The sequence below is a fragment of the Physeter macrocephalus genome, chromosome 10 (genome assembly GCF_002837175.3).
Source record: "Physeter macrocephalus isolate SW-GA chromosome 10, ASM283717v5, whole genome shotgun sequence".
Lineage (NCBI taxonomy): Eukaryota > Metazoa > Chordata > Mammalia > Artiodactyla > Physeteridae > Physeter > Physeter macrocephalus.
In genome coordinates, this window is record NC_041223.1 from 3742085 (window position 1) to 3754990 (window position 12906).

A 12906-nucleotide genomic window follows, 5' to 3' on the forward strand; every position below is an offset into this window, starting at 1 on the left:
GGCGTTTCCCAGAGCCCAAACGGACTCCTACCTCCGGGACCCTTTGTGGAGGCGCTGGGGCCCCTGTCAACACAGCCACAGGTTTCACTCTGTGGCTCCTTATCTTCCTACACGGGGCGGGGGACGTGTGAACGCCTCATCAGTCATGGATCGCTTTGCTCAGGGACTCCTGAGATGTTTAGCTTTAAGGGAGGAAGAAAAACACTTTTATTTATTCCCTAGCATAGCTGTCTTTAAGCGTCATTAAGCATTATGATCATGCCTTTAGATTTTTCTTCTAGAGCCTTTGTTAAGAGAGTAAGAAATTCCCTGTTGGATCAAAATCCCCTTTCCCTTCTTCCTGGCTTTGCGGGTCCTGGGCTTTCTGATGGCAATTGACCGTCACGTCAATGGTTCACCCTTCGTCTGCAGTCAGGCTGGCCTGTACTCTCTCCTCTCTGTATGTGTGGGCTCCTGCTCTGGGAGAGGTATATGCCGGCTCAGCAAATGCACACAGCCCTCTTACAGCCTCTTTGTGGAGCTAGAGTGGTATTTAATCCTCTTCTTGTCTTTCCTGACCAGTTTACCTAAGGTGGAAACACTGTGAGACACCAGGTATTAAGACTCTATGCAATCTAAGGACGCTTCTGAACAAACTCCAGAAAGACCACAGAGATGAGGTCTACATGTACACCTCCGGACACCTGAACCCCAGCAAGCTCTACAGGCCTCTGGAGACAATCCTGCATCACTGGCCCAATGCCAACAGGCCCAAGGAGGCAAACGTCTTTGGAGTAGAAAAGCCATCTGATAAGAAGATTAAAAAGATGAAAGATGCTTTAGCTTATTTTACCATCAACACAGCTGTGGGCCCAAACGATGCCGAGATCACACCACTCTTCAGGTGTTTGAACCCTCTGACACATGGTTCCCACACTTCGGAGGAGGATTTGATTCCAAAGAAGGGTTTGAGGGAGGAAGGGCCCCCCGAACGGCCAAAGAGAGAAGAGCTAAGATGGCCCAAGATGAAGGTTCTGAAGCACAAAGAAGTGAAGTCCAGCCGTGAGTGTGCGATGCGCCCCCCAGGCAGGGACGAGCTCCTCAGCTCACTCTTGGCTGGCGTAACAAAAGCACACAAGTACAGGAGGTTCCTGAGTTTCCAGAAACAAGTTCTTGCAAAGCAGGATGTCTTGAAGAGTGACTTCTCTGGGAGCAAGGTGGTGATGTGCCATGAAAAGAAGTTGGAGCAGGTAAGGAGGGCAGTTCTGCGATACTATCGGTACCCGGGCCAGTCCCGGCAGTCTAAAGATTGTGGGCGGAGGCTGGCTCTCTGACGCCTCACTTACTTTCCCAGGTAGGATGGAAAAGGGCTGAGAATATCCCATGTGATGTAGATGGTAACAGTTAGGGTGAAATCAAAGAAGGTTAAGTTTGGAAAGCGGTGCCTTGGAGGTGATTTCATAATGGATAGCAATGGATGCTGCAGAGCAGCTACAGTCAAGCAGGTGTCCCTGGGACAGCAGAAGCACCCGAGGAAGAGGTTTGCCTGACTCACTGTGGAAGAATGTGAAGAGAGGGCGAGGAGAGAGTTGAGGATGCAGGTGAAATCCGAGTAGGAGCCAAGCGGTCTGTAGAAGGTAGTTTGGCGTCATGGGACATGCTGCCGTGAGCGACCGAGGGCTGAGAGTGGTACTTAGTGATTGGAAGGGTGAGGATGTGGGGCGGAGTCTACACATGAAATCACCAAACAGTGATGAGATTTTTGGCTGAGAGGACTGATAGAAAGAGAAGGACCTTGAGGACACTGCAGAGGCAGAGAGTGAACCCCTGATTCACAGGATGCAAGGGAATAAATAAAGAAAATCAGACACACATAGCTTCTCAGCCCCAGGTGGATTGGCACCCAGCTCTGCTGAGACCCAACGCTGGGGGGGGCGGGACCTGTGCCCCCTGATAGAAAGCCCCATGGGGTGTCTGATTCCTCAACCTGAGAAAGTAATCAGAAAGGAAAACGAAGTCATCCTGAAATGGGCTGGCTCTCTTTTTCCTCCAGAAGCTCCAGAAAACATGTGTCTGTGACCCTGAAGAGTTCAACAGACTACAGGTCTTTGGAGAAGTCTTTGAAGATATTTGCAATAGTTCTTTGATATTTGGTGATATCTTGAAAGAAATTAAGGTAAGAGAAACATGCTTTTCCCAGATAACAAACGAGAGCCACGCGTGATTTTTTGCACACGTGAGCTCACGCCTCACAGAAATTCTGCCGAGTATCATGGTGTCCGCTCTACACATGAGGAAGATCATTCACGGAGACTTGAAGGAATGTGCCTACAGCCACATGAGTCCATAAATGGGCCACGTGAGATAGACACCCAGCTAGCTCACTCCTGAAGCCCATATATTTATACTAAAGCTTCCTAATTGTAGATAAACTCTTATAAACTGCACATGTGTAACACAGAAACTTCTATGGTTATGCATATATAATTTTATATGAATCTTTAAGGAGTTATAAGTTTGTTGTGATTTCATGGTGAAAGTGACCATCATATCATAGCTGAGTTGGAATTAGGTTGCTTGTGGAGTCTGCTATTGTCCAACTCCCCAAAACAGGCAAGGCTTAAAAGCAGGGTGTGGTGGTCTGCCCTCCAGAGAACATCTCCATCTCTGGAAGGTCAGTAGGACCCAAATCCACGGAGCATCCTAGTGGCAGGAGGTCATATGTTGTTCGTGTGTCAAGGTATTTTGTGATTCTATCCTGAAGTCATCAATAGTTACTATTCAAATATGCTTTAAAGATGGTGAGATTTTGTACATTTTAGTGTGTATACTATTTAATATATTGCAGGAGCATTCTTACATTTTTTAAAATGATCTGAGCTGACGTCCTTAGCCTCCATTTTATTTACATATGCAAAGAATATTACATTGTACTGTAATCTCATAACACATTTCCAATGGATCTTCCTTTCTTCTCTCCTTTCTCCCTTGCTTCCTTTCTTCCTTCTTTTCTCTCTTTTGTTCTTTCTATAGGACAAATATGAACTCTACATGTTATTACTTCTGAAGACCCAGCCCACAGAACAGTATAAGGTAACAATCAATCATGCAAGTCTTAAGTAGAACCTATTTCTTCATATTTCCTGAGCACTGGAAACCTGTCTGAATCAAAGAAGCCCCATTTGTGCCTCCATAATTTAGAACAGCTGACACTATTAATAGGAATGGGCTTTATACTCATGAAGGACACTCCAGGTAAAGGAAACAGTGAGGGGCGGGCGGCGGAGGCACACGCGTTTCTTGCTTTTGGCAGTATCTCTGGCCACCAGTTCTCCGTGATCTCTGCAGGCCTCTCCTTCTGTAACCCAGTCCTCGCGTGTCTGCTTCGCTCAGAATCGGCCGTCTCTCTCTCCTCACTCTCTGCTGGTAGATGAGATCCCTTACACTGGTGGCTCCTGGCTTTGTATGCCTCACCCCAATCTTTCCTGTGAGTTCCAGATTACAGTGTATCCAGCCAGTGTCCCCCTGGAGGCTGACGCTCAGGTGTCTGAGTCGGCAGGTTACAGACCTTAAAATAGGAAGATTATCTTGAATTAACTGGGTGGGCCCAATCTAATCACATGAGCCCTTAAAAGCAGAGAACTTTCCCTGGCTGAAGTCAGAAGGGAGAGGTGGCAGAAGGGGAAGTCAGAGTTCTGTGATTCTAAGCCTGAGAAGCATTCAGGACCATTGGGAGCTGTGACGTGGAGGGTCCAGATGCAGGGACTGGAGAGAGGCCCCTAGGAGCTGAGAGTGGACCCTGCTGACAGCCGGCAAGGGATGGGACTTCAGTCCTACACCCTCGAGGAACCAGATTCTGCCAACAACCTGAACGATCATGGAAGGAGTTTGTGCTCTGGAGCTCCAGAAAGGAAGGCAGCACAGCCTGCACCTTGATTTCAGCCCAGTGAGACCCTGAGCAGAGTCCAAAAGCCACTCAGATTTCTGCCCTACAGAACAGAGATAATAAATTTGTGTTATGACACTAAGTTTGTGGTAATTTGTTATGACAGCAAAATGAAAGTAAGAAAATGTCCCACAAACATCTCCAGTTTCCAACATTGTTGTTAAGCTGCTCTTTACTGAATATTTGCTGCCATAGTTCTTGTGTGGTCCTTGTCTCCTGATGCCTCACCAGCTCCTTCCAAACTGCACATACTGCATTTTCCCAATGAGGTGAAATCGTGTCCACCTGGAAGCTGGGTAACCTCTTGGCAAATAAGGTTTGTGCAGATGTAATCAAGTTCAGATGCGGTCGTTAGGGTGGGTCCTAATCCAATGACTGGTGTTCTTAGAGGAAGAGGGAAGTTTGGACACAGACACAGCATGGAAGTTGGAAGCAGAGATGGGACTCTCTGGAGTCCCAAACCCTGGAGTAGCTCTAGATGTAAATGGTTTGGGAATATAGAGGGTGCAATGTTAGTAATTACTGGAAAGGATGTACAGTTGTTAGCCTCAGGGGAGAGCGAGCAGCCCACGTAAACTGTGGCTATACCTCCTCTCACTGTGCCAACGTCCAGGGGTTCCCTCTAGGCTTAAGCCACACCTGTGGATGGTTGGTAATGAAGATGGACTACAGGAATGACGTTATCACTTACAAAACTAAGAGAATATAGCACTGTAGCTAGGATGACTTTTGACATTTTCAATAAAGTTTAAAAATTCTATCTTATAAATTGGGAAGAAGAATGTCTTACTTTGTCTATGAAAAAAAAAAAAAAGCACAGCCTGACAAAGAAGTCCGTTCTAACTTAGCTCTTAATCGAAAATCACATGTTTGCATGGTGTTCTTTGTTTTGAGCTTTTCGTGCTTCAGAAAAAAGCTTTTGTTTGGCAGGAAAAAGCAATGCCTCCAGCTGGGGGTCTACCCTGTTCTTTACTTTTTGAGGTTAAGTCACAAAGAAAAAATCCCCAGGGCATCAGGGCACTAGATCCTTCTTTCTGCTTCTGGAAACTTGGCAGCCCATCACTTAAGAAGGCAGAGACCTTTGTTTCACCACATTTGAGAAGCATCACTTTGTATCCATATATAGCCATCGAGTGAAAATCGTTTCTCACCAATTAGAAAGAAACAATTGTGGCGCTGATAATAATGCGCTCGAAGCACTTTATTCAGCACTTTCCTTCCCCCACACAAACCAACAGTGAAACCCCACCACTCTAAACTTCTTAGGAAAATGAAAACTTAAAATTAAAAAATATGTACCTTACCCAGATCTTCACGTGGCTATTGACCCCTCCTCTGGCATTCCTCCCTCCCTTCCGTCCTACCTATTTACCTATGTTGACTAGAATTTGTATTTTGACTCAGGACATCTTGAATACACTGTATTAACAGAAAAAGGAAAATCTTCACCCTTGCTTTGTGTTTGTCTCACCTGTTACGGCCTCATTCTGCCCAGACTTTGCTGACTCACATCCAGGGGCTGGAGACGAGGAGGGTGAGGACCGCAGATGTCAACCAGGCCAGGGAGGAGCTGAGGGCGCTCGTGGTGGCCATCAAAGCATCCCTGGACCGTAATGACAAGTGAGGGTTGATCTATGCTGGGATTACACTTATTTTACAATGTCTTAAAAACCATGTGACAAGCGTGTTTTACACTTTTTTCCTGCCTTGTTGGGTGTGGCACCCTGCCTTTATCAACACCAAGCTGGTCGCCGGGTCTCTTGCAGAAATCGTCGCACACGTGACTAGGATGCTCTACTAGATCTGGTGTTTCTATGAGGGGAGTTTGGGGAGGCTTCTGAAGGAATCTCAGGTCATCTTCGGTTGTCCCCTGAGGATTTATTGTTGGCTGAGTATGCTGCAAAATCAAGATAACTTTTAGGAATGCCCTAGTTATTTTTCTAACTTAGAAAATCTTTTAACCTCGGTGATTAGTCTTTCAGGGTGAAACCACAATCTGATAGGGTATAATTTTTTTAAAGAATTAAGAAAAAGATGAAAGTAAATCTGACACACTCAAAATATGCTCAAGCAAACAAAACAAGAAACAAAAACCAAAAATCAAAACTCTGTCTTCAGTGTAAATAAAAGACAGAAAGTGTCCTAAATTCAAAATACCTGAAAATAGAAAATAAACATTCTGTGCCAGTGAAACATTATCTACTCTCTTTCTGCCAAACTTGGTGAGAGCAAGATCAGTCTGGGGCAGAGAGAAGAATGGAGTTAGTAGAAATCCTAAAATTGTCTTAAAAGCACTGTGTGAGAGAGAGTGAACCACCCAAAGTGAGAATACTGCACAGGTTACTGGGAGGTCCACCAGAGCACTGACTCAAAAGAAAGGGACATAAAAGTGAGTGTGGAAGCAAGGAAACAATTCTGAGATGATGATATGGGTGAGAAGAGGGTTAAAAGGAAGTGATCAGCATACTTGGAAGAGAAAAATTAGCAAGGGAGAGAAATTCAGAACCCCTTAAGAGAAGAAAATCAAAAGGCACACAACCCCTCCCACTACTGTTTTTCCGTCTCTTCCAAAAAAAAAAAGGAAAAGAAACAAAACAAAATAAAACCCAAACAACAAAGACAAAAGTATAATTTGCTCTCACAGAAAAGTGTCTTCTTGAATTAAGAATCTCACAAACTAGGAGCCCTAACCATAAAAATGCAGAGTCTGTGTCCACACAGCTGACTCTAAAAAGAAAACGGAAAATAAGGACCCATATAATTTAGCTGATGAAAATCCCTAACATCGGACACCAACAACAAACAGCTAGAGAAGAAAACTGTGCCACAGCCCTGCAAACTAAACCAAATATTCTCAAAAGAGCATTTCAGGGTATAAAAACAACCTTGAGTCATAAATTTAAAACCTAAGCACAGAAATCAACAGCAGCAAAAGAGGAGGCCATGAAACAAGATTTGACAACTGAGGAAAGATAGTGAAAAAGTCAAAATTATATTATAGATCAAGACTAAACTAGGACATGTCCGGGGAGGAATAGTTTTGAAAGAAAATGTAACAAGGGGCATTAGAAAAAAGCAAGAAACAATCAAGAGAATTAAAACGTGATAAATAAAGAAAAAGAGTCAGAGAAAAAGTGGTTGAAATAAAAGACAGGCAAAGAAGATCCAACTTGTATGTAATGGAAGTCCCCAGGAAGAAAAACAAAGCAGTGAAATAGAAACATAAGTAACATTTAGAACTGTAACACGTTAAAAGTTTTTTTTTTTAATTTATTTTTGGCCGCATTGTGTCTTCGTTGCTGTGTGCAGGCTTTCTCTAGTTGTGATGAGGGGGGGCTACTCTTCGTTGCAGTGCACCGGCTTCTCATTGTGGTGGCTTCTCTTGCTGTGGAGCACGGGGTCTAGGCACGTGGGCTTCAGTAGTTGCGGCATGCGGGCTCAGTGGTTGCGGCACGTGGGCCCTAGAGCACGTGGGCTCAGTAGTTGTGGCACATGGTCTTAGTTGCTCTGCAGCAGGTGGGATCTTCCCGGACCAGGGATCGAACCTGTGTCCCCTGCATTGGCAGGCAGATTCTTAAACACTGCATCACCAGGGAATTCTCATATAACACAACACATCAAAAGTTTGTGGAGACTGAACCCTCTGAAATACATATTGAAAAGGTTTTCACCATTATTATTAACCCACTTAACCTTAATTTCTTAAACATGGAGTTATAATACTTTTCTATTTCTTTTAGTCTGTCATAAAGTGAGTTAATGTGTACGAAAATCTTAAACCATCAAGCCCCTTGTAGACAAGGCGGTGTTAAGACATTTGTTGTGCTGATGTTTTTAACCAGATCACAGGGTTTCCCTCAGTATATGCAAGACTTATTTGATTCCTTTTTCTCTCTAAATCTATTAGAGATAGTCAGTGTAGTTTATTTTGAATGAGGAAGAAGATACAAAGAGATAAAAAAGGTTTTATTTCCTCCTTTTCAAATTTCTTGTGTTTTATTTTTAGTTTAAATGTAGTGGAATTTGCAAATTGTATCTATGGGACGCAATCATAATTAACAGGGAAAATGCAACATGTATTCCAATATCGGTAGGATTTTTCCATTATTGGACTCATTATTTCATTATTGGCTTCAGAGTGTAAAATGCTAGTTTCTTTGCCCCCTTGCTTCTTAAAAATTCAAGTCACAAAGTAATATCAATAAATGCTGTAAGACCAGCTCCTTTACCAGTGGCTTAGGCAATCTTGGTAAGAAAGTATTCTTTTGTTTATTGAACTTGACTGATCCAGGCTCTTATACGTCTTCAAATCACCTTTTTTTGTTAGAAACTAAGAAGATCTGTTCCTATTTCTCAATTTTAGGACTGTTGTATAAAATAGACCAAAGGACAATGGTACAAACAGGGTTCTAACATATCACTATGTTTTATTCCCAAACCGTAGACTCAGAAGTGAATTGGCGCTGGAACGCATGTTGCTGCAATCCACTAAGAAGAGATCAGGTGAGTGACCGTGTGACTGATCTTCTGACGTGACTTTTGCTGTGACCTTCAGGTGAGGAATCTTCAAACCTGGTCCACTGTTCATGGCCTCTTCTGTTAGTTGTTTGAAAAGGTTTTTCAGAGAGTTTATTACATTTTATTCCTTTTTTTCCCCATCAAGTTCTTTAGAAATTCAGTAAGTTTTCATTTTATCTGAAGTGGTTTAAATGAAATACTTTAAAGACACAAGGAAGCAGTTGATTTCTTTAAGAGATTCTGTCAGGGTCAAGATAATTATCCCAGTTTCTGATGCTTTGGGCACTTTGGGTTATTGAGTTTCTCTGTAACAAGAGACGACTTGTATGCATTTCATTTTCCTCCAGGATCATTGTGGGTTTTAGTGGAACGTTGAATGAATTCAGGACCTTATGTAGCAAGAATCAGGTCAAGCTTTGACCAAGATATTTGGAATAGATTCTAGGAAAATCGACCAAATGGTATAAATATGAGAGTCAGCTCCCCCGAGGAAGTGCTGAAGGACTAAACGCTGTTGATTTTAGAGAAAGGGTCTTGAAATATATAATAGATTTGAGGGTGGCGGGGGGGATAGTGAACACTTCAGCGCAACCAAGTGAGATGGAAATAGAGGAAGCGGGGCCGTGGCCTGTGGTTTCCAGGGTAACAGCAAGGAAGACAGCCCGGCCTGGTTTTCACAACCTTTACATCTTTATTCCTGGATCAGAGGAGTCAGCTTTTCCAGACAGCAACGAGTTTCTGTCCAGGTCTGGGGTGCCCTCTCTAGCAGGTGGTCCTCAACCTGCCCATCACAGCGACCCACTCACATGGCTGTTATTTGAACTGGTTTCATCTCAGCTGCTGCCTGTTCCCTGGGGACAGTGACAGTGTTTCCCTCAGTCTTTAGGAGGATTCAGCGTGGTGACCCGCGTGAGGCAAGAACACAGGGCCTGGCGCAGCGGAGTTGCTCCGCCTGGCGGCTCCTCCTCGTATCATTATTGCATGTGAACAGGAGCGCAGAGTTCACGGGAAATTAATCACATTCTGTGAACATTTGTGCAGTAACAACATTAAAAATCGTCTCAAAATTAGATACGCACCTTAGAGTTTGATTAAATAACCAAAATAAGTTCAATTAAGTATGCTGCTCCTTAATCTTTACTGTTTACACTTACGATTCACTCAAATGTCATTTGTCCTCCAGGTTTGGTCCACACTGACTCACCCTGGAATCACTTTTCTCCTCTCGGCATCTTTGAGGTGGTTCTCACAAGTCTTGAGACCGGTTTTGAGAAGAAATCTGGTGTCCTGTATTCTTCCTCCTTTATTCTTGTTCTACAGTTTTCTCATTCGCAAGCCTTCTCCAACCATACACATTTTCTGTGGCATTCCCCCCATTCTGATACCACAGTCTTCCTCTTTAGCTAAAAAAGAGGAACAGTTGGGTCGCACTCCTTTTGGCTTCTTTGCTGACAGTTAATTGTTTGAGGTGAAACCCTCAGGTTAGATCAAGGTGGGGATCAAAGGCTTTATTTTGTAGTATCTCTCAGAGTTCATGTAGAGGCTTAATGACTGTTTCTGCTCTGTTAGCTCATCATGTATCAAAACTTACCTTCCCACTTTTCCCTTCTTCCAAATTTGGCAAGTTTGAGTGACGGCAGTGACTTGGGTCCTGCTCACCTATGTATAACTAGGTATGATCACTCTTTCTGCCTTTTTTCCTGTCAAAAAGGAGTAGTCGTTCTCTCTCAAAAAAATTGAAACCTCCCACTCATCAGAATCTAGCTGTGTTGCTTGAAAACAAAGCAGCCTTAGCAGTGAGTTACTCTCGGTCTCCACTGCCTCTCTGTACTCCTTAAATACTGATATTTATTGGAGCCCAGCATGTTTTTGGTTCAATCCACATGTCTGATTCTAAATCTCTTCCCTGCTAAAATACATTTTTAGGCGTAAGATCTGTATATGCCACTGCCTACTGGACATGGCACGTGAGTGTCAACTCAACAAGTCCAAGGTTGGGTTCGCTCTCTCTCTGAATTTGCATGTCCTTGGAAATTTCAATGAATGGCATCTCCAAACGCATGGTGTCTCAAGTCAGAACACCACTGGCACGCGTCTTCACTCTCCTCCCTGTAACCATGTCAACAGGGCTTGTAGTAAGTGGCCGTGGCCAAGTTGGGTTCAAACCCAGCTCTTTCTTACCTCTCTGCTGCACTGAGCTCATTATTCCCTTCCCACCACATCTGTTCTTAGCTATGGCCAAGCTGAAACCTAGGGGTTATTTTGATATCTACTCCTCTACGTCCAGATCATGGCAGCTACCAGTTCTATTTCCTAAATCGTTCCTCTCCACTTCTCTTTATGCCCCAGGTTCTATCGTGATCTGATAGTTTGAATGACTGCAGTAGGTTCCTAACTGGCCGACCAGATTGGAGTCTTGCCTTTCTCATTTTTGATACCGTAGACTGAGTGACCATGGTCGATAGAGTGTTTCTTCCCAGCCTAAAAGACTTCAAGTCAGCTCTGACTGATTTCTTCACGTAGGTTAGAAGACCTTTTCAGATCTGCCCCCTGTTCCTTTCTAGTGTCACTTCTTCATGTCTCTCACCGGTCCCTCAGTGCCCCCATCCTACTGTGTAACTTTCCTTTAACTGAATGTACCAGATTCTGCTCTTCTGCCTCCTCCCCACACCCTCCCGCTTGTCTGACTCCTGTTCATCCTCCTGGTCTCAACTTAGTCACACGTCTCTGGCAAAGTCATCCATCCATGCGTCTTCCCCACACTGTGTTAGTCACTCAATAAATACTCATCAATTATATAAATGAATTAAAGGAGGAATCCCCCCATTCTTGGATCAGATAATTTTTTCCTTTTATCTCAGTTGCTATGCCTTTACTGTTTATATTTTTAATAGGAAAAGGTTCACAATATAGAAAAATATATAGATACCAAGGCAATGAAATACATATACTTAACTTGGATCAGATAATTTTTATTGATGTGCTTGAAGTTTGAGTTACATTATAGTTTATAACTATATACAACATACATAATATTGTTAATACATGATGTTATTAATAAGGACTAAGGTATTAAACACAGAATACTTTGCTTTTAAAAAATATTCCAGAATCACCTGAGAAAAATGTAATGAAGGAGGAACGCCTTACTCTTATTGAGAAGGTTGAAAAAAAAAGGTGTGAAGTGCTTAATAAATGGGATGAAATTCAAGCTCTTGAAAGAGAAATTAAAACAACTTTGGTTCATACTGGAATTTTGCATATCACCGAGAATAAGATTCATAGCTTAGAGGTATGCAAATTGCTTATTTGAATGTTTACATTGTTCTTTTGCTGGAAGACCTTGGCAAACACATGAAGCCTTTTGACTTTGCAATAGGGAAAAAAAATAACATAACATTTGGTCCAAACATATTTTCATTTCAAAACACTTATAACAAATGATTAGAATAATTAAGAGATTCAGCTAAAACAACAAAAATGAAGGTGATAAAAATTCCGTAGAGCTCTGTTAAGGGTCAAATTGGATCTCTTTCAGGTCAGTTGACATCTCTTAAAACTTAACAATTTTGTATAGAAAATGTTTATCATAAAAATTAATCCCATCACTGGGTGTCTAATATACACTATGTAGTTTAATCTGAAGCCCAGAGAGGCTAAGTGACCTGCCCAACTTGACACAGAATACACAGCAAAGCTGGGATTCAGTTTAATTCTTTTGGGCCCCAAAGTCCTTATACTTACTATTGAGCCACATAGACTCCATACAGGTTGTACAATTATGCTGGAAGATAGGATTAGTTACTGCCATTGAGGGTCTACTATATTAGACTTTATCAATTGTTGCTAACCATTTTCTTGATAAACAATAATATAAATTATGATCTATGTTTTGAAATGCTGTGATGCCCAAATTTTTCATGTTATCACCTAATTTTTATTTGTGCAGAATCTGACTCAATACAACTTCCACTTAAAGAATTTATAAGTGATATTTGAATATTCATTTTCTCCTCCTTATAGAGTTACATATATTTTCCCAGTACTACCTTTTTGTTTTTTTAAGTCAAATTATAAAGTGTATAGGAGGGTGGTGGTGGTCTAAACTTGTTTTGATTTCTCTCTCTCCATTTTAAAATAATCTGTTCAGATTTCCTTCTGTGTTTTCATTTAGAGTCTTCCCCTTCCTTTTTAAACTAAAACTGTCTTGAGAAGAAACACTAATTTATAGTTGAATTTTTTTTAAAAAAATTTATTTATTTATTTATTTATTTATTTATTTATTTATTTATTTATTTATTTATTTTTGGCTGTGTTGGGTCTTCATTTCTGTGCGAGGGCTTTCTCTAGTTGCGGCGAGTGGAGGCCACTCTTCATCGCCGTGCGCGGGCCTCTCACTGTCGCGACCTCTCTTGTTGCGGAGCACAGGCTCCAGACGCGCGGGCTCAGTAGTTGTGGCTCAC

The 12906-nt window shown here is 42.4% G+C and overlaps 1 protein-coding gene across 1 annotated transcript in view; it reads left to right on the forward strand.

Annotated features, from left to right (window-relative positions):
• Positions 1-581: 581 nt before the first annotated feature.
• Positions 582-12906, forward strand: part of C10H6orf118 (chromosome 10 C6orf118 homolog) — a 15820-nt gene continuing 3495 nt past the window's right edge. Inside the window, 6 exon segments of the mRNA XM_007131130.2 lie at positions 582-1229; positions 2033-2155; positions 3013-3072; positions 5421-5545; positions 8370-8428; positions 11554-11735. Of these exon segments, the coding sequence (XP_007131192.1) occupies positions 666-1229; positions 2033-2155; positions 3013-3072; positions 5421-5545; positions 8370-8428; positions 11554-11735 (1113 nt within the window). The 5' untranslated portion in view covers positions 582-665.